Source organism: Dromiciops gliroides, chromosome 2, assembly GCF_019393635.1.
Source record: "Dromiciops gliroides isolate mDroGli1 chromosome 2, mDroGli1.pri, whole genome shotgun sequence".
Classification (NCBI taxonomy): Eukaryota; Metazoa; Chordata; class Mammalia; order Microbiotheria; family Microbiotheriidae; genus Dromiciops; species Dromiciops gliroides.
In genome coordinates, this window is record NC_057862.1 from 120,718,387 (window position 1) to 120,741,011 (window position 22,625).

The 22,625-nt window shown below is 40.6% G+C and overlaps 1 protein-coding gene across 1 annotated transcript in view; it reads left to right on the forward strand.

Annotated features, from left to right (window-relative positions):
* The window catches only part of RASGRF1 (Ras protein specific guanine nucleotide releasing factor 1), a 219,042-nt gene that overhangs the window by 116,231 nt on the left and 80,186 nt on the right, over positions 1 to 22,625 (forward strand). Inside the window, exons 6-11 of the mRNA XM_043981671.1 lie at positions 684 to 763; positions 4,351 to 4,544; positions 6,067 to 6,176; positions 14,527 to 14,645; positions 18,084 to 18,244; positions 22,181 to 22,244. Coding sequence (XP_043837606.1) covers positions 684 to 763; positions 4,351 to 4,544; positions 6,067 to 6,176; positions 14,527 to 14,645; positions 18,084 to 18,244; positions 22,181 to 22,244 — 728 coding nt within the window. The remainder of the gene's footprint in view (positions 1 to 683; positions 764 to 4,350; positions 4,545 to 6,066; positions 6,177 to 14,526; positions 14,646 to 18,083; positions 18,245 to 22,180; positions 22,245 to 22,625) is intronic.

Here is a 22,625-nt window from a genome sequence, read left to right on the forward strand (position 1 = left end):
ATAAATCGTTCATATAAATGAACAAAGGCTCAGATTTTTAAAAATTAGATGAGGCCCAAAGGATGTTAGGCGGTAGCCAACCCACAAAGGGCAGTAACCCCAGCTGCCTATTACTGATTCCTTCCTGTCACCTTTACAAAGCAGCTTGGGAAGGCACATTGGGTGCATGTGAAACAAACAGAGGTTAATGTTCTTGCTAGCAGCTGATAATGCATGGGGTACGGAAGGAGAGAGTGGGTGTACAAGGAGAGAGGGTGGAGTTGCCAAGGAGGACGGGGGCAGTACAAATAGGGGCAGCTGGTGAACATGTTCTTCAGTTCAGAGATTTATGAACATCCAGCAATAAACGCTGTGGTACCAAGAATTCTGGGTAACTGAAAATGAAAATATCTGTTCCACGAGAGGAGTTTAGGAAAGAAGAAATAAGTTGTTTTAGATGTGAAGGTGATCAGGGCATGTTTGCTGTTCTGTCTCTCCTTCCCAGAAAAAAATAAATAAATACTATCAGAAAGAGCCCTTCCCCAGCTAACTTTCCCCTAGAGAGTCCTCTGAAAGACAGGGATTTTTTTTCTTTCTTTTTTCTTTTCTGTGCTCTGGGGATCACATCAAAGAACAGAAAATATGTCTTTGCTTTGTTCTGCTTCCAGTGGAAACCCACCTTAATCATGTGCTTTATTTTTCAGTGAAACAATCATGTTCTTGCATCAGATTTTTTACCAAGGCCTCAAAGCCCGGATATCTAGCTGGCCAACATTAGTGCTTGGTGAGTAACGATGAACATTTGGAAATTAGGCATTTGACTAATTTCATAACATTCTTCATTAAAGGCCACATTTCAGAGGGCCTATTGGCCCTGCCTTTGCAGGCCTGACTGGCTTTCACCTCACATGATTACACACACCACCAAGTAGAATTCCCTCTGGTAAATGTTCTGATGTGTCATCTGGACTCGTGGCTGAAATGAGTTAGTTTTTAATACCAAGCGAATTACCCCAGTGAGGTTTGAGAGGCTTTATTGTTGTTCTTAATTCAAAGACTAGTTTGAAGTGATTAAACTATATATATATATATAAGCTACTTCAAAGCTAAACCTTTTTCTAGTTAAATATTTGGTGTTTCTTTAAAAAAGAAAAGAAAACTCCAAAATAGTAAGGGAACAAGTGAATGAGTGGCCACAATGTACATATACCTCTGCAGCAGGGTTGGACTATAAACTAAAGGACAGATGTTCCTGCCTTCTGAAATTCACAAGCAGATAAATCCAGGACTGGACTGAATCACAGAGCCTGAAGAAATTTCAGAGATTATCCAGCTCACCTCACTCCACCACCACCACCCTCATTTTATAGATAAGGAAACTGAACATGGTTAAAGGTAAAGCAACCTTTAAGGTCATACAGGTAGTAAGCATATAGCAGAATTGAGACTTTTAAACCCAGTTCTACTGACTCTAAACCCAGTATTTTTTCCATTAAACCACACTTTCTTTCTCCCCATACAACATACTGACTCAATAAGCTGGAGCTTTTTTGACATCCCCAAAGAGGCAAAGACTTATCAGTACATGCCGCCAAAACAGCTGGATATGAATCAAAGTCCACTGCTGTTAGAGAAGGGAAAAGGGTCATCTAACAGTGAGCTCAATCACAAGGCAGCTAACATCTGAGAAGTCACATATCCTCAAAAATTGATTATGCAGAATCTAGGAACAAAGGCAGGGACTGCTGAGTGTCAGCAGTCATGCCAGTCTTTGCAATTCATTTTAATAGCATGCTGCCACCATTTTAAGTAAGAAAACATATCCCTAAGCCATGCCACCCCCATACCTTTAATGTGCCATGGCAGGGTGGGGGGCGGGGAGGAGTACGGTGCAGGAGGAGTGGTAGGCAAATAGTTCTAGAATACCAAGCCATTTTAGTACCAAACGTCTTTGTATCTTCTCAAAGGTGTTGACTATGGATTCCTAAGAAAGTTTCTTACTACTTTCGATTCTCTTTTTCAACTCGTATTTTTTTTAGCATCCTAGCTACTTAAGTTTCCATTATCTCCCTCTTTTAACTTGCATGAGGGAGGAACTTCCAGGTTAGTGGTAGGGACAAGAGGTGTAGAAAGGCATCTAGTACAGGGGAAAGCCATGGTGCAGTAGATAGAGTACCAGGCCTGGAGTCAGGAAGACCTGAGTTCAAATCCAGCCTCAGACACTTACTAGCTGTATGACCCTGGGCAAGTCACTTAACCTTATTTGCCTCACTTTCCTCATCTGTAAAATGAACTGAAGAAGAAAATGGCGAACCATTCTAGTATCTTGGCCAAGAAAACCCCAAATGGGGCCTTGAAGAGTTGGATACAACTGAAGAAAAACACAGGGGAAAGAGCATTTGCTCTGAAGTGAGAGGAACAGAGTTCAAATTCTGCCTTTGTCACCTTCTACCTGTTGGTTATTAGACAAGTCATTTAACCTGTCTATGTCATAGTTTCCTAATCTGTCAAATGAGGGGAATGGACCCATTTGGCCTCTAAGGCCCCTGCCAGTCCTAACCCTATGATATTACCATGTTGTATCAGGCTATTCTCTTTTTTTCCTCCTTCCCACCCACAAGGAAGAACACAAAACATCTTTATACTTGGAAAACTTGGAAATGCAGAGATCTTTTTTTTCCCCCAGAGAGTAATTTTTTTCTAAAAGAAGAAAGAACTTCTCCCTAAGAGCTAAAGGCTAGGTGCTATCCAGATGTTGCTTGAATATTACATCCAATAGCACTTCTTTGCAAAGTTGAGGTTGTCCCTGGCAACCCACTACTTTGGCAAGCTATCAATGATAGAAGTTGCCTTCTCTTTCCAAGCTTCAAGTTGCAGGTTCAAACTCATGTTAGGACAAAACTTCCTCCCCACCCCGCTTCACCCCAACAAAACATTTGAAAAAGAACTAAGCAAAACTTTAATGGATAGATTTAAAAGAATTTCACAAGAATCCCAGAGTGGCTGATCACATGGAGTTTCAGGCACATTAAAGCTATAAACAGGCAAGCTGAGAAGTAGGAACAAGGCATGGTTAAACATGTTTGTCTGAAACATGTCTAAACATGTTTGTCATTGGGTAAATTTGTTTGTATGAAAAAGATCTAGGGGTTTTAACAGAATTCAAGCTTAATAAGTGTTAATAATGTGATGAGGCAACCAGAAAAGCTATTGTGATTTTGGGCTGCATTGGAAGACATAGCTTCCAGATGCCAATCTCTCTCTATTCTGCCATTGTCAGACTTCATCTGGAATATTGTTTTGTATTTTGAGAACCATAGTTTAAGAAGGATTCTGATAAGCTGGAGAACTTTCTGAGGAGGGCTACCAGGATAGGCAAGAGCTTTGAGTCCAGGCCAGAAGATGACTGAAGGAACTGAGCATTTGGGGCCTGTAGATGAGAAGACCCAGGGACACAGGAAAGCTGTCTTCAGTTGTGGGAAGGTGGTCATGAAGAAGACTGATTAGACTTCTTGTGTTGGGTTCCAGAAGGCAGAAACAGGAGCAATGAGTAAAAGGTGTAAGGAAGCCATAATTTAGATTTGATCTCAGGAAGAACTTCCTAACAGTTAGAACTATTTAAATGGTATGGGCTGCCTTGAGAGTGGGTGGGCTCTTCCTCCTTGGTGGCCTTCAGACAGAAGTGGAATGGCTCACTTGTCAAGTGTGTGGAAGTAGAGATTCCTTTTAGAGACGGGTTTGAGGCAATGGCCTCTGAGGTCCCTTCTGACTCTTCAGTTCTGTGATTCCACAAACTATCTGAGTGATCATGAACAAATCATTTCAACTCTCTGGGTCTTAGTTTCCTCATCTGTAAAATATGAAGATTGCACTAGATCAACACTTCTCAAATTTTGTAGTCTTAGGGCCTTTTAATGCTTTAAAAAATTATTGAGGATCCCAAAAAGCTTTTGTTTTATGGGTAATATCTACTGGTGTTCACCACAACAGAAATTAAAACATCTTAGTATTTTTATGAAATTCTGACCTCACAGACCGCCCCAAAAGGGTCTCATGGACCCCCAACAGTCTCTGGACCACACATTGAGAACCACTCCACTGGCTGATGACCAAGGTCCCTTCCTGCTTTTAAATACTGTGATTATAATATGCCTTTAATTTGGAACTTCTGAAGAAGGTTGTGATTTATTTGGCCGTGGAGAGAAAGATGTTTCAGAGCTAATGCTCCAAGTTTTAGTTCCATAAGAAGCCCCCACACAAAATAAATGGGTAATCTTGGCAAGTCCTAGAATCAAAAAAGGATAAATGCTTGAAACAGAAAAGAGAACAACTGAACCAAATCATGAGTTTCATTCTACCTATTTCTTCCAGCTGACCTATTTGACATACTGCTGCCTATGCTGAATATCTACCAGGAGTTTGTGAGAAACCATCAATACAGCTTGCAGATCCTAGCTCACTGCAAACAGAACAGGGACTTTGACAAACTCCTAAAGCATTATGAGGCAAAGCCAGATTGTGAAGAGAGAACTCTGGAGACCTTTCTCACTTATCCTATGTTTCAGGTACTGTGGTCTTTTAGGATACACAATAAGGGATTGTCCTTAAAGGGGGAAAAAATTCAGTAAAGCTCTCATTCTTTAGTAATATAGAGCTGATTTATCTTTGTATCCCTTGTGCCCAGAATTTAAAGGATGCTGAATGAATGAATGTGTATAAAGAAGGAATCAGTAACAAAACTAATTAAATATTAATAAATCTAATTATGGTACAATAGGGACTCCCTGAGTTATGAACACCAGACCTATGCCTGAAAACAAGCATACCAACAGCTAGCTGCTCCAGTTACCCATCCTAAGACTATTCTTACCCAAACTCACTTTACATAGCAACCAGGTGGTCTTTTTACAATTGCACCATCTGATGGCTCTTTCTCCATTGAATGTCCATTCTCTCTCTCCCTCCCTCCCTTCCCATCCCTCTCCTCTCCTCTCCTCTTCTCCTTCTCTCTCTCTCTCTCTCTCTCTCTCTCTCTCCAATGTTTCTCAAAGGATATGCTTCAGTATATTAATATGCCATGAGTGTGCTGCAAAATTTTGGATGTGATGTTATTGAAGAGTTTTGAAATTATCATTGTGTTTAAAAATAAATTTTACTTAACCAGCAATAAATTTCGTTTAATATAATTTACTGACTCAGCATACATAGTATGTTATTAGAGTATTCACCAAACAAAACTTGCCTATCACATATATGCACTGATCTCAAAACACAACACAGACCTTGATCTGGCAAACAACAAAAACAGCTGCACTCACTGAATAGAAATTACACCAATCTCGGGGCTCTTCCATAGAATTGCTACATTAAACATTCAGTGTGCTGTGATTTCTCACAGCCGATAATACTGTTCCATGAGCAAAAAATAATTCTGAAAACCACTGCTCTTGAGACTCCAAGAAGGTCTTGATCTACCTATTCCTCTTCCTCTAGTTAAATCTGCTTTTCCTCAAGTCCAATTCAGTTTTTATCACTTTCCTGCTTTAATTACCAGATTGTTTTCTGCTCATTTTCATTTTTAAAAAGTCTAATATTTACATAAATGATAACATTGTTTTGGGGGGTAAATGTTCCCTGAGTTCCAAATAAGGAAAACAACTTGGTAACACAAAGCTTTTGTAAATCAGGGACTGCCAATGGAACAGTCTCAGTTTTTCAGTCCCTTCTCTTAGTAGCATGTTTTATTTTGGTTTTAGAAAAGGGGCCCAAACAGAGGATTGCTCTTAAAAGCAAACCTGGTGCCAATTTCCTTCTAACAGTTAGAACCATGCAACAATGATACAATCTGTCTTGATAGATAGTGAGCTCCCCACCCCCCATCACTTAAAGTAACCCAACTGCCTCTCAGGGATGTTGTAGATGAGATTGCTGCAATTGCTCAATGACCTCCAATACCTCTTCGGCTCTAAAGAGTCTTTGATTCTATGGTTACTCCCTGGGACCCTAACTCCTTTCAGAGCCTCAACTAATATGTCTGTGATTGCCCCGCAGCCAGGCTACCCTTCTTTGACTGTCTACTCTTTGTAGATTCCCAGGTATATTCTGACATTACATGAACTTCTGGCACACACACCCCATGAGCATGTGGAGCGCAACAGTTTGGATTATGCAAAATCAAAACTAGAGGAATTGTCCAGGTAAGAAGTCTCTACTCTTGTCTTACCATAGTCCCAAATAGTAGTAGTCAGGGGTTCTTAATGTGAGGTTCAGGAACTTATTTGTTTCAATATTTAGACAACTGAATTTTTCCTTTCTCGTCTTATATATTTTATTTTATGCATTTGAAAGACATTCTGATAAGGCATAGGTTTATCAAGCTGCCAAAAGGTTCCAGCACACACATACACAAAGATTAAGAATCTTTTCTAGAGGATGCTGAATCTGAGTCAATCAGTAGTTACTAAATGCCTTTAGGGTATATAACCTTATATTCTATGTACAGGAAGAAATTGAGTGACCAACTGGAGTTGCCGTGGTCTAGGCTTCCAGGTTCAGAAAATCATTCCTGGCAATTTGCCAAAACTGACCAGAATCATTTACAGAACAGTTCCAATTAATTAAATAATAATGGTGGATTCCATTCAGTTCAAGAAACAGTAATTAAACACCTACTCTATTCCAGGAGGCATGTGCAAAACAAAAGGGATATAGAGACCAAAAAAAAAAAAAAAGGGAAAACAGTTCCCACTCTCAAAGAACTTATGCTGTGCTGAAGGAAAACAACAGGTACCATTAAATACAAATCAGTGAATAAATACAAAATAAATGCAAGGTCTAGACAATCAGGAAAGATCTCATGTAGGAGTTGGCCTGTGAGCTCAGTGTTGAAGGGAGGTAAGGATTCTCCAAACTGGAGGTGAGGAGGGGAAACATTTTAGGCAAGGAGAAGTGGGATATGGATTTATCTGGAAAAAAGCAAATAGGTCAATTTGGCTAGAAATAGAATATATAACAGGGCAGCTAGGTGGCACTGTGGATAGAGCACTGGGCCTGGAGCCAGGAAGATACCTCCTGAATTCAAATCCAGGCTCAGACACTTATTCACTGTGTGACCCTGGGCAAGTGACTTAACCCTGTTTGTCTCACTTTCCTCATCTATAAAATGGGTTGGAGAAAGAAATGGCAAATCACTCCAGTATCTTTGCAGAGAAAACCCCAAATAAGGTCAGAAAGGGGCACGATTGAAAAACTGAACGATGACAAAAGAATATATAACAAGGAATATTGTGATGAATGATGCATGAGGGAAAAATTCCTTTCTTGTAGTCAGAATACTTGGGATTGCTATCAAAGGTACCCCTTTCACTAAATTAAGGTACATGGGAAACTGAATCGAACAGAAAGTTGATTGTTGAATGTTGAATCAGAGCAAGGGAGCTAGATAGTTGAAAAGAAAATTTCACCCAATCTTATAGAACCTAGAGTCACACCTGCTCCATTATGGAGCACTCTCCTCCTGTGACAAGATATCCTTCTCCTACTTACCTCTTGGCTTTGTTTCTGGCAGTGCCCATGCAGGCCACCATTCTTCTGACATGACAAAATTCCTTCAGCAATGGTAAAATGATCGTTAGATCCCAGAACTCCCCTCCACACTCTCTCAGCCTGACTCATTTTAGACAAGTAACATGCACTTCTAGAATGGGTGATCGATTGGGTTAGGGTTACAGACTGTGGACTTTAAACAGAGACAAGTGTATTGGTCCGACTGAGAATCAAATTGTCAACCTTGGCTCTTAAGTGTGGCTCTTTGATGAAGCTGAAGTTCTTCCATTATTTAACTGTGTGACCTTGGTATACCACCACTTAGAAGCACAAAGTCACAATGTTAGAATTGGGAAGAACCTGAGAGATTATCTCACCCAACCTCGTTATTTCAAAGATGAGAAAATCAAGGCCCAGGGAATAAAATCAGCTTGCCCAAAGTCACAACTAAACTAGTTGGCTGGCTGGTGACAAAGCCTAGAATAGTAAACAGGTCTCCCAATTGCCAGCCCATAGCTATGTTAATTTCCTACATTATTGTCAAAGGAAGGTAGTAATAATAACTATTATGTCCATTCCTCTCTCCTTCTCAGTAATAATATAATGCATAAGGAGACATTAGCTAAGCTAGGGGAAAAAAACAGCTACACAGATTGTTGTTTTTATTGTTATTCCTTTAAACCTTCCAAGGAGATGTAATTTTATCCATGTGGGCACTTTCCTCCTACAATGTAGATTACGACTGTCCTATGTCACAGAAGACAATCTTTGATCTTTGGGAGGGCTGAGGCCAAAAGAGTTAGGTGGCACAGTGGATAGAGCACTGGCCCTGGAGTCAGGAGGACCTGACATTTACTGGCTGTGTGGCCCTGAGCAAGTCACTTAACTCCAATTACCTTAAACATCCGGGGCCATCTCTGTCATCCTGATCTATATCTTGCCACTAGAACTAGATGGCTCTGGAGGAGAGAGAGGTTGGTGACCTTGAACAGCCTTTCCTCACTTATATCCACTTCAGCGATGTCACTGTCCTCTTCCAGAACATGGCCAAAAGAGCTAATCACTTGGTAACCCATCTTCTGATGCTGAGCCTCTCTTAATTTGACTAAACCGGTCCTTGGACAATAGGCTCATAAAGGCCTTTGGAACTTGGAAGATTCTGCTAGAGATTATGGTCTGCCAACATAGTATTTCAGGATTAGGCCACAAAGATGCATCACAGGAAGAATTTGGTGAAGGAGCATCATCACCATCATCATTATATGAAAATGGCAAGAAGAAGAAGAAAGAAGAAGAAGAAGTGACACATAGGTTTTCAAAGCATGTTTCATGCATTATGAGATAATATTTATAAAGCATTTATCAAAGTGCCTGGCACATAGTAGATGCTTAATAAATACTCATTTAGAAATTATCTCATTTGATCCTAATAATAACCTGGTAAGTTATATCCATTTTATAGATGAGGAGAATAAAGTTAAGCTCAGAGAAATTAAATGACTTGACCAGCATCACACAGCTAGGAAGGACCTGAGGTTGGGAATGAATTTCAGTTAAAGTAGTTTCAGTTCTTTGAAAGAAAGGGGTTGGGGGCAGCTAGATGGCACAGTGGATAAAGCACCAGCCCTGGATTCAGGAGAACCTGAGTTCAAATCTGACTTCAGACACTTGACACTAGCTGTGTGACCCTGGGCAAGTCACTTAACCCTCATTGCCCTGCAAAAGAAAGAAAGAAAGAAAGAAAGAAAGAAAGAAAGAAAGAAAGAAAGAAAGAAAGAAAGAAAGAAAGAAAGAAAGAAAGAAAGAAAGAAAGAAAGAAAGAAAGAAAGAAAGAAGAAAGAAAGAAAGAAAGAGGTAAATACAAACTATAACTCCCTTCCTCTGAGAAAAATCTCACCAAGAACTTAGGGAGTGTTAAGGGCTAAAATTCTAGCTAAACTGTCTAAAATATCTAATGAGTGGTCGCCAATAAATTATAAGCTTTAGCAAGAGTTAGACTTTTAAGCATTTATTAAGGAGAATAAGAATTTGGTAAAGAGAGAGAGAAAGGCCTAGATTCCTATCTATTAAAGGGAGAGCACATTTCTAGCTCCCCTCTCCACCAGCGTCTTCAGGAAAAAGAGCGAGACCTCCTTCCTCCTCCCACTAGCCCGCGTCACTTCCTGACGCCAAAGAAAAGACTCCTGGTCTTGCCCTCAAAGACCTTCGCTTCATGGGCGGAACTCTTCTACAGTAAGTCTCCAGCAGGTGGCATCATTCCAATCGTTACAGGAGGTCATGACGGCCTTAGTCTGATAAAAAAGATGGATTTGAGCTGTGTGTTGTTATTTAGTCATTTCAGTCATGTAGGACTCTGTGACCCCCATTTGGGGTTTTCTTAGCAAAGATACTGGAGCAGGTTGCCATTTCCTTCTCCAGCCCATTTTATTGATGAGGAAACTGAGGCAAATAAGGTTAAGTGACTTGCCCAAGATCTCGCAGCTAGTAAGTGTCTAAGGCTGGATTTGAACTCAGGAAGATGAGTCTTCCTGACTCCAGGCCCAGCACTCTAACCACTGTACCACCTAGCTGCCCATTTGAGCTTTGTACAGATAACACAGAGCCTGATTAGTGTTGAGACTTGAGACTAAACTTGAGGGATGCATATAAAATTTGGATGTCTATTGAAAGTTTGGAATCAAATTGAGCAGTGAAAAGAGGAGAATGGAATGAAAGTAGGTCTGAAAACCCTGGTTCAAATATTACCTTAGGCACTTCCCAACTCCTGATCTAAGGCCTCTTGCCACACTGCTTCCATTATGTTGAACACATCACATACACACCAATAAGCAAAACTACTGTCTCCATTAGCATATTATTATATCACTGGAAAAAAAGGACAAATCACTTCATTTCTCCTGACCTCCATTTCTTCCATTTGAAAAGTTTACACATCCAAATAAATGTTGTCTGGGGCAGCTAGGTGGCACAGTGGATAAAGCACTGGCCCTGGATTCAAGAAGGACTTGAGTTCAAATATGACCTCAGACACTTGACACTTACTAGCTATATGACCCTGGGCAAGTCACTTAACCCTCATTGTCAGTACAGGGGCATGGGGAACCTTGACAAACTGGAGCAAGTGCAGAGAAGGACAACCAGGATAGTGAAAAGACTGGAGCTCATGCCATTCAAGGGCCAATTTCAGAGAATTGAGGATGTTTACCCTGCAGAAGAGAAGATATAGCTGCGAGTATCTGAAGTCCTGCCATGTAGACGAGGTATTAGATGTGCTCTGCTTAGTCTGAGCAGGCAGAACTAGAATAAATGGGTGGGAGTTACAGAGAAGCAGATTTAGGTTCTCGGAAAGGCAATGCTTCCTAATAATTAGAGCTGACCCAAAGCAAACCAGGCTGCCTACAGAGGTAATAGGTTTCCCTTCCCTGGAGTTGTTCAAACAGATTTTCGAGGACCATTTGTCAGGGATGCTGTAGGAGGCTATACAGGCACAGAATAGATGAAGTGGCTCCAAGGCCCCTTCCCACCGTGAGATTCTTCGATGCCACCCTCCCCATGAAAGATATCCGGTGAAATACACTACTGGCTCAGAAGGCACTTTCAAAAGAGGTATCTGAAAAGCAATGTCAATATCTTTGGAATAAATGTACAACCTCCCAAGGGGATTACTTGGATCAATTTTTCACTTAGGGAAAAAAGAAAAGCATTCTGGTGGGTTTGTCTAAAAATTAGTCTAATCGTGTCATTGTGCATAAGCCAAGATGAATGTATAATTCCTAATTTAGGATGTCATCTTTTTCTTTCCAATTAGTAAAATGTCTAACTTGACTAAATCTTTCACTGTTAGTCACCATGCCCAACCCCATGTGCTACAGCAGACCAAGATGGTCATATGGACTAAAAGTCGGGAAAAACAAAGTGAAGCCCTCCTCAGACCATATGCTTTTAGCCATCTGCTGAAAAGATCATCTTTCTTGAGGCAGCATGGTTCAGTGGAAAGGGTTCAGAACTTTCCTGATGAACTTGGAGTCATGGGATCTGAGTTCAAATCCCAATCCTGTCACTTACTAGCCGAGTGACTTTGGGCAAGTTGTTTTACACCTCAGGGTGTTCATCTGAAAAAAGAGGGGGCTGGACTACTTGGTCTCTGATACCTCTTCTAACTCATGATACTGTAATATGAGATCACTTTGGGGGGAAGTTACTAAAGAGAAGGGACTGCAGATTTTCAAACAAACAAAAGAAGGCATATTGGGTAGATAGTCTATGCTAAGCATAGCACAGTACCTTACAGAGCTGGCCCAAGGTCAAAACATAAAGTAATTAGACTTCCAGAGCCTTGAACTCCCCCCATAAGGAACATTCCTCCTATCTCCATGGTAAATCCCATCCCCTGGCCTTCCCTATCAAAACCCATAATCAAGAAAGGATTTGTTAGTTGTATGACCTTCTCCCTCCCTTCTGGGTCTCATTTTCCTCATCTGTCAAATGAGGGGGCTGAACTAATTGGTCTCGGAGGTGTTTACAACTCTAAAAGATTCTTGGCTGGACTCATTTACACTTAAGTATAAATGGTTGGTAAGGCTTAATGTGCACTTTCAAGCATCATTAAGCAGGTGGGGTGGCTTGGGGACAAGCGGAGGGGTGAATTTTCTAGGACCCTGAAACCACCCATTCCTCAAGTTTCTGCAGGACACTTGGAATCCAAATATGGGGTCCCAGAAAAGATGTTGCCTCTAGCAGCTGTTCAAAGCAGCTGGAGGAAGCCACCTTGTGGAACAAAGGAGAAACTGCAGCTGTCAACAGCAGGGTGCTAATGCACCTATTTTCAGCTGCGGCATCTGTCTCTGTGACTGGCGTTTGTGACTAGCTCCCCAGGCTGTGCAGCTGTCAGCTCCAGGAAATCTAAATCAGTCTGCTCCGGAGCCGGCTGCCTTTACAGGAGCTCAAGAAAGAAATGGGGCTGAAAGTGAGACTCTTGCCACAGGATTTCTGATGCAATCGCTCTGTCTCTCTGCAGCAAAGAGACTGCACCAAATTATCTGGCTCCCCTCGGGGGAATCCTTTAGACTTCTGAATCTGTAACTAGTCGCCGCAGTCCATTAAATCTGGCAGATAAGCTAACCCAAATGTCTACCAGGTCGAGAGGGATTTTTACTTCTGAAAATGGATCTCTCCTCACGCATCTCCTTTGACAGGATCTTGTAGTGAGCTGACCATAGCATCCCGGGATAGGCCTACCCTCTGAGAGCAAGCAGGCATTTTTCCCACTTAGCCTGGGAGAGGGGGGGAGAGGAACTGGGTCCTTTTTCTACTTTAATTTGAATCCTTTAAATATTCTTGATTTTGTTGGGGATGGGGGTGGGAGCAATAGTTAAGGAGGAAGAAGGAGATTTTAGAGGTGAGAAAGGGAGAAATGATCCATGCAAAACTGTAAAGCAGACCAAGTTGTGGTAGAAATAGTAGTGGTGACCCTTGGGCAAATCATCACACCACGGTTTCCTCATCTGTGAAATGGGAACTGGAACAAGATTTCTAAAACCCTGTCCAGCTTTAACATTCTGTAACTTCTGTTTGCCTTCAAATCCCTCATTCTCCCCCTCTTAAAACCACCTCAGGCATTAGGCATACACCCTCTGCCCTGTTCATCTCTTTCTAAAGCAAACATGACTTGATAAAAACAGAAATGAATTCACATTATTTGGGACTTAATACCTTCCCCTTTCCAAAATTATTGGCATTTCTTTAAAAGGATACCCACAAGGGCAGCTAGGTGGCACAGTGGATAGAGCACGGGCCCTGGATTCAGAAAGACCTGAGTTCAAATTTGACCTCAGACAATTAACACTTACTAGCTGTGTGACCTGGGCAAATCACTTAACCCCAATTGCCTCACAAAAAAAAAAAAAAAGGATACCCACAGAAGGACATGGTAGAATTATCAGTATTGTAGAATCATGGATTCAGAGCTTGAATGGACTTCAGGGGTTCACCCTCTCATCAGTCGGGGAAAGAATATTGGCCAAAAAATTTAGATTATATTCCATAGGAAAAGAGTAATTGAAAACTTTCAATCAACAGGGTAACACAATTTTTAAAAACAGCCCTGAACAATTCAACTGACAGTCTTGTTTAGGATTTCAGAATAAGAAAAGGATTGTGTAGGGGGAAAAGTGAAGGCCGAGAGACCACTATCACAATAGGTCATGAAAGTCTGAACTAGATGGTCACAGTGGGAATTGAGATAAGAAAATGGATTGGATATATAATATTTACAAATCAATATAAGGTCAATTCTAAACATCTCACCGATATTCCTGTCTCTTTGAGAGGGTCTCTCTTTTTCTCAAATGTCTTTTTGAAGGTTATTGCAACACCCGCAGGGAGGAGACATTTTTGCTAAGGGGATTGGCTTAGCACCCCGCCACTAGTACCACATAGGCCGCCATGAAATGTAGCATCAACTCTACTGAAAACCACACACACACTTAAAAACTATGTATTTCTCTCCCCCTCACTATATACGATTCTTTATTCCCAAAACTTTTTTTTTTAGGATCATACCTTCAAGAACTTAACACAATGTTAGAGATCATCTCATCCAACCACTCATTTTATTTTATTTATTTATTTTTAGTGAGGCAATTGGGGTTAAGTGACTTGCCCAGGGTCACACAGCCAGTAAGTGTTAAGTGTCTGAGGCCGGATTTGAACCCAGGTACTCCTGACTCCAGGGCCGGTGTTCTATCCACTGTGCCACCTAGCTGCCCCCCAACCACTCATTTTAAAGATAAGGAAACTGAGTCCCAAGGTAACAGCTACTAAGGGGCAGAGCTGGAATTTGAAGCTAGTTCCTCTGCGTTATTTCTGCTACACCAGGATGCATTTGAAGATTTCCTAGGTTTTGCTGTTTGCGTTTCTTGCCCAGTCAAAGACACAGTGTTATATCCTCCTAAGAAAATGAGGACACCCTTGGGTTGACTGCTCTCTCTTCTGTTTCTAAAGAATAATGCACGACGAAGTGAGTGAAACTGAGAACATTCGGAAAAACCTGGCAATTGAAAGAATGATCATAGAAGGGTGTGAAATTCTCCTGGACACCAGCCAAACTTTTGTGAGACAAGGTATAGCACACATACATATGACATGCTCCTATCACGTGGATAAACCAACAGTTTGTTTTGCCACGATACATCAAAACCTTTTCTTGTGTTTTTCTATCATTATGGGCATAAAATTGCAGTACTATGTATATATATATATATATATATATATATATATATATATATATATATATATATATATATATGTGTGTGTGTGTGTGTGTGTGTGTGTGTGTGCGTGTGTGTGTATATATATATATATATATGTACATATATATATATATATATATATACCATTTTCACAGTTTCCTTCTCTCCAGATGTAAACATAATTATATACAGATGGCCTCAGTTACTCTATTGTGTGATATAGTAAACATTGGTGCTTTCATGTTTGTTTGATTTTTTAACACAAAGGATATCAATTTCATGTAACTGATTTAATCTCAGACATCCTAGATACTAGAGACAGAAAATAGCTCTTGAACCATTTCTTCTTACATCTGCTTAGAAAGTATCTCCTAACGACCAAACCAATATTAACCCATACACTTTATTCTCACTGGTGGGAAGCTTTTCCAGCCACTCAAATCTTCAAGATCTCTTGAAGAGAAAAAGACAAGGTGGAGAAGGGCAGTGTCAAAGATGTGTCTTCACAGAGTAGAAGGACAGAGATCCTTTTCCCCTTTATCTGAGGTGACTGAAGATCACACTGAAGGTGTCAATCACATGTTTAAGGATCAGAGATATATACAGAATCCCTTCACCTAGAAACAGCAAGTTGATGACCTGGCCAAAGTGGTTTTGACCCATGACCATGTCCCAAATGGATTGTGTGCAGAAACAAGTACTTTTACAAGTGGTCCAAGAATATGTGTCATTTAAGGCACGTGCTGAGAGATTACCACAGTCTTTTATAACAACCTTGGGCAGCAGATCTCACTGTAGGCTGCCCTCTGTTACACCCACTGTTATTTCTCATTTATATTTTTCCTGCCCGTTGCTTTCTCAGTCAGATAGGAAATAGTCTATGCAAAGGTATAGCCAGCCTGCTCTTGTCTCCCTGGGGAAGCTGATCCCCAGTGGCTTAGCTCTGAAGTGATAGGATGGGGTAGGCATGTGTGGAGGTAGGAAAGCATCCCTGCCACATGCTCAAGAATATTGTGTGTAGGCAGGGCAGGGGCTTCCCAGGGAGAGGCACCTGCCACCCTGGAGAGCTTGCTCCATGCCAGCAGGCCCTCTCTATAGCATCAGAAGCTGAATTTGTCGATGTTTCCTCCTTCCTAGTCACTAATTTGGTTCTATCCAAAGATAGAAAGATGATACATACATACATGCATGCGTGCATAAATATGAATATATATACATAAATAGATGATATATACATATATAGATATAAATACATAAATTATACATACATAGATATATAAATGAAAGATACATGCATATATACAGAGGCATATAGATAAATAGATGATAGATAGGTACGTGATATAGATACGTTGATGATAGATAGATAGATAGATAGATAGATAGATAGATAGATAGATAGATAGATAGATAGATAGATAGATGGAACGTTAATAAGTGTACTAGGCACCGTGCTAAGTACAATCCAGGCCCAGATCTACAGAGAGGCCCAAGTAGCCTTACTCTAGTTTCTGTTATCTGGATTGGGCTGAAATCTTCTCTACACTGGAGAACCCCAACTCTCCAGTGCAGCCATGTTGCTGCAAGGGTCAGATTATGGGAAAGCAAACTTAAGAGTTTCTGGTGAAAACCTAGACTTCCTTAGGGTAGAACAGTGTTTACACTTCCTGTCTGCATCTCAGAATCAATTCAGCTCTAATGTTAAGGGAATAGAATGTCCAACACCCTGAAGTCTAACTTCTTTGAGCTATCTTCATGTAGAACAATTCTCTTTGAAAAAATTTCTGTTGCTCTATACAATTGACATTTTCCTGTTAAAAAAATGTTTCTGCCCTCTCTTCCTGCCAAATTCATGATTTCAGAATTTCACATGCCTCCCAAATGCATATATACAGTTCAATTCGTCAAACATTTATCAGGTACATATTACAAGTCATGGTTGGTGTTAGGCACTAGGGATACAAAGATTGACGTGGGCCAAGAGAACTATAATATATGGCAGAACATGATAAGCACCCAAAAGAGGTACAAAATGCTATAGGAGTTAGAGGAGGGAAGGATGACTTCTCACTAGAGTGATCAAAGAAGACCTTGCAGAGAAGATAGCATTTCATCTGGATCCTGAAAAATGGGTAGGAAAAAAGAGGGAAGGGAACAAGCATTTATATAGTGCCTACTTTGTGCCAGCCATTGTATTAGGTGCTTTTTATAACTATTATCTCATTTGGGTAGAAAACAGAGCCAGGAGGTGGGGGGTGGGAATGGGGAAAGGCCGTTTCAAGCAGAGGGAGTCACACATATAAGGGCACAGCAAGTAGTCTCACTTGATTCTATCAGTCAGTAAATATGCATTAATTAAGTGCTTATTATATTCCAGATACAAAGGCAAAAATAAACCCCTGTACTGAAGGAGTTTACATTCTAATGAGGGAAGCAACATGTAAATAACTAGATATATACAAGATAGAGACAGAATAGATGAAATTTAATCCGAGAGGGGAAAGTACTAGCAGCTAGGGAAACCAGGAAAGGCCTCCTACAGAAGGTTCAACTTGAGCTGAGTCTTGAAGGAAGCCAGGCAAACCAAGAGTCAGTGATAGGGGGAAAGAATATTCCAGGCTGGGGGATAGCCAGCCTAGAGAAGCTGCAAGGCTAGCAGAGTGAGATCACAGAGTGTGTGGAGGGGTGTCAAGTATAAGACTGGAAAGGTAGGAAGGGTCCCGGTTTACAAAGAGCATTAGATGCTAAACAGAGGAATTTAGATTTGATCCTAGAGGTAATAGAGAGCCAGAGTATCTCAATGATGAGGTCATACCTCACTTCTCCCTTGAGCATGGTTGGCTGGTCTATACCTCAGAGCAAGGTGTTACATCCACGGCATGTCCTTTCAGGATGGGAAAAGTCCTTACTGTGTGAGAGGGCCCTCTTTTTCTGTGGCCTGTTTGGGCTTTCTTCTGCCCTCATGCTCTCTTGCCCAACCCTGTTCCTTTCTTACATTCTCCTTGAAGGTTGTGAATTAATTGACTAAAAAACTGGTAACCCCCCCTTCTAATAGTCAGAACTTTGGAATAAAAAAGGCATTCTAAATATACAATACTCTCCTGGGGAGATCTGTAGGAAGTACCGGGAGATTCTCAGCTTCCTGCTGGAGGTATTATAAAAGTGGAATTTCTTCTGCTGGAAAACAGAACTATTTTTCCCATGACCACTCTCTCAAAATCTAATCCCATATGTTTGCCATAAAAAATAGTCTCAGAGTAGGCAGGATGATGCTAAAGGAATCGCAACGCATTTCTCTTCTCTTAATAGGTTCCCTCATCCAGGTGCCTATGTCTGAAAAAGGAAAAATCACAAGGGGCCGCCTGGGGTCACTGTCCTTAAAGAAAGAGGGAGAGAGACAATGCTTTCTGTTTTCTAAGCACTTGATTATCTGCACTAGAGGCTCTGGTGGGAAGCTGCATTTGACAAAGGTAAGACTGAGGGGGGTGGGAGCTGGAAGCTGAGAGGTGGGATCTGTCTCACCTGAAGGACTCAATACCAAAGAGAACACAAGCAGGGATGTGCCTGATAACATCAATACCATAACATTCCCGAGGTTAGATCAAATGAAGACTGAACGGAAGCTTCACCCACACAGACAGCGCATCCTGTTCCAATCTTCCTGAACAGCTAGCCTCCTGATTGAGCTTCTATTTGGGAGGATAAGAGAAACGATAGGAGCAATCATTCGGGAACTGCTATAGTGGATTTTAAAATAAGGACATGGGGTGTGTGTCATGAATCATTGCTGTGTATGTACAGGCCAGAGCTGCCCAGAATAAGTCAGTGATAGAACAGGAATCTATCTACTGAATCAATAGCTTTATGAGAAATAGGTCCCTCTTCTAGGTTCTTTCTTCATGCCTGGTGCAATATTGGAATAGACCCATATTACTCTTATCTTTCTTCCAAGAGATCCATCCCTATACCTGCTTAATTCCTGCTCTCTGAAGGAATTTTTTTCTAACGAGGCTCCAGAGAAAATGTGGGATTTAATGGTGTTGCCCGGCCCTTCCTTCTTGTATGTTGTGTCACCTGATTCCTCTTCCATCTCTCTCTTTTTAGCAATGTAACTGCTTGTCTGAACTTTCCATCAGCCTCAGGCCATCCAGTAATGATTTGGGCTGCTCCAGTGCCTTTGCTGGCTGGCTTGAGGCTGATTGACAACTCCAACAGCCAGTGGAGGATGCAAGATATGCAGTCCTACTAGAGGACAAGCATGGGGGATGGGGCAGGAGTCCAGCTAGATCTGGGTGTCAGCAATGAAGAACAAGAATGAATATGAGGTGTCAGGAGAGGTCTGTGCTGTGACCCTATACACTTTCCCCAAGAATTCTGCTCCATTTTATTTAACCTGTTATTTAATTCTACTTTTACAAGCCTGAGGGTTTGGGGTTTTTTTGGTGAATAAATAGCCATACCACAAAACTATCTTTTGACTCAAGAGAAAATTCCCTCTCTCTTTTGTTTGACAGTGAAATGACAAATTTTCACTGGCACACCTTGGTCAAAAACTTTACTAGAAGGATAGAAAGCTGTTTAATTGGATTTCATTTTTAAACACAACACAATCTCCAGTCCCTTCCTTGGGCTTCCACTTGGGGAATAAGAAGGTTGGCTTAATTGAGCCAGAATCTCAGTGGAGCAGCTCATTACTGTCACTAAATTACTGGTCTGAAATATCATGCATTATATGGCAGAGAGCCATTGGTTCGAGCAACTAACTACAGGGATTTTGCTGCTCATATTAATTTATGAACAAATTAGCTTATTAGTTGCATGAGGGAAATTAACAATTTCCAAATATCAAATTATCTATTTTCAACAAATCTGAGCATGAAATGAACATCAAGGAAATTTTTCATGGTTTATTGGCTTTTGAATTTTAATTACTTAAGATCTGTCATGGATGTTACACAGAAGTTTCCTCCATTGGGAGGAAGGTTGTATGAGGTGACCCCTAAGATCCCTTCCTACTTGGAGTCTATAATTCCATAATTTTTCTTGGCTATTTCTTAAAATACAGTAGAGCCTCTACTGCATATGACAAGGCTCATTATTACTTGGCTTTCTACATAAAAGTCAATCTCTAGCTCCCTAAATGTAATAGCTTATTAAAATAAGCCTTTCAGAAGTAAGTAGGAATGAAAATCTTAAATTTTTTAAAAATTGCAAAGATGAAAATATAATAATAATAATAAATAACCATAATAGCAGGCATTGGTGTGACACTTCAAGGTTCAAAAAGCACTTCATATATCCATTTGAACCTTGCAACACCCCTGTGAAGTAAATACTACTGGCGATATCTCCATTTTATAAATGGAATAGAAGATAATGGAATGGAAAAGGATTCATTAAGTGCTTATTATTACCCAAAGACTGTGCTTAGTGCTGGGAATACAAATTTAAAAGTAAGCCAGGCTCTGCTCTCAAAGAACTCACATTCTAATGGGAGAAAACAACACACAGGAGAGTTAAGCAGCATGATTGATGGAAAGGCTTGGTGGTCCTTAGGAAGTTGGACTAGAAGTGTGGTAGGAAGGATTCCATCCTCTTTGGTCTAACTTCAAGTGAGCAAACTGAGGTTCAGAGAGTCTGTGACTTGCCCAAGATCACACAACTAGTAAGTATGTAAGGTAGGATCTAAACTCAGGTCTTTTTTTTCTTTTTGGTGGGGCAATGAGGGTTAAGTGACTTGCCTAGGGTCACACACCTAGTAAATGTCAAGTGTCTGAGGCTGGGTTTGAACTCAGGTCCTCCTGAATCCAGGGCTGGTGCTTTATCCACTGCGCCACCTAGCTGCCTCCTAAACTCAAGTCTCATAATTTTATGAGCAGTGTGCTATTAATTACAGCGCTCTCTCGCTCTCTCTGTGTCTCTGTCTCTGTCTCTGTCTCTCCATATATATGTATATGTACATATACATACATACATATGTATGTGTATACTTCTCTCTTATAACATGGAAAGCCTGTGACATGAGTGATACTTTTTTTTGACACTGGCATTTAAAAAAGAATTGTTAGCTGCAAAAATTCTACTCTGATACTTCAGCATGTCTTAGAAGTAATAATTTGTCTTCAAAGTCTACACCAGCAAAGCATATATACTCTGTCAGATGTTACCAAACTAAAAAAGCTTAAAGTTTGTCCTCAATTTGATCTGAATTATTGTGAATAATTAATCCCATGAACTAGTCACATATATTTGAATTCACACTATTTGAATAACTATATAAACTATGGACATTGCTTCCAAACCAATGGAAATATACCATTTGAAATCAAATTATGAGGCCACTTTAGGGGGATTCGTTATTTGCACTAATTAGGGCATAGCTATACCTGTCACCCAAGAACCAACCTAGCTAAATACAGAGAGCCTCATGATGAAAAGACTGACCATCAAGTAGTTATTTGGGGAGAAGGAAGCACAGCAACTCATGAACTGATTTACTGGACTAAGTATGGCAGTATTTCCATCTGAATAGGTGGTGAACAGGTGTAAGGCATATCCATATTGATGAAAACTTGGGTTTTCTAAAGTAGAAAGGGAAATTTAGTCATAGAGCTGCAAGGGACTTCAAAACCTATCAGCAGCAGCCTAGACTTGTATATGTAAACATGACACAGGACCCTCTTTACTTGGTTTCAGTATGTATCACATTTCTGTTTTAGTTATTGTCGAAATTAGTTTTATTTGTTTAAATCTATTAAATGGTGGATCTATAAAGATACAAGCTATTAGGATAATATCATAAGGTAAGCAACTGAAAGAAAACTGGGAGATCATCTAGTTCAACCACGTATTTTAGGCATAAGGAAAGCAACACTCAGAGGAAGAGAAGTGATCTTTCCAATATCACAAAACTAGTTAGGGTCAATTAAGTGGTGCAATGGATAGAGCACTTTCCCTGGAGTCAAGAGGACCTGAGTTCAAATCTCATCTGAGACACTTACTAGCTGTGTGACCCTGGGCAAGTCACTTAACCCCAATTGCCAATCTCCGGTCATCCTGATATATATCTTGCTACTGGACCCATATGGTTCTGGAGGAGAAAGTGAGGTTAATGACTTTGCACAGCCCTCCCTCACTTAAATCCAATTCAGTGCAACTCATGACATCACCCTAATGTCATGGTCCTGTTTGAGAACAAAGGACAAATAACAGCAACAGTTGGGGATGTGCTCGTGGCTTCAACTCAGATTTCCAAAATCCTCATTCAGCATCAGTTTTACTACATCATACTACCTCAGATACAAGATGCAAAAGGCATTTCACCAGATATTCCCCCAAAAAATTGAAAACTAGAAAATGACATATTGAAACTCAAGATTCAAATTAATCCACATGCTGTTTTTCAGAATGGAGTGATCTCACTCATTGATTGTACCTTGATGGAAGAACAAGAAAGTACAGATGAGGAAAGTAAGTATTTCACATTTCTTCCAAAATAACTAACCTCACAGTTTATAGCCCAAGATAGGAGGCTGCTCAGTTTGAAGCAGGTAATGGTTTTTGGTGTCTATAGAACAAAAAAAGTTGAAAAGCACACCTCTCCCTGGCAGTAGAAGCCTAAATTTAGAGCTGGAAATGAGTTGAGGGATCATGCAGCTCAGACCCCCATATTTTACAGGTTAAGTGACCTGCCCAAGGTCATTAGGGTCAGAGTTAAGATTGGAACTTAGATTCTGACTCCTCTGCACACAGCGACTTACCATATAGAGACAGAGATCTAATTTGTTTAAAAAGTGATCCAGGCTCTCTATCATAACAGTGATCAAAGGGATCAAAGAACTCAAGACACTG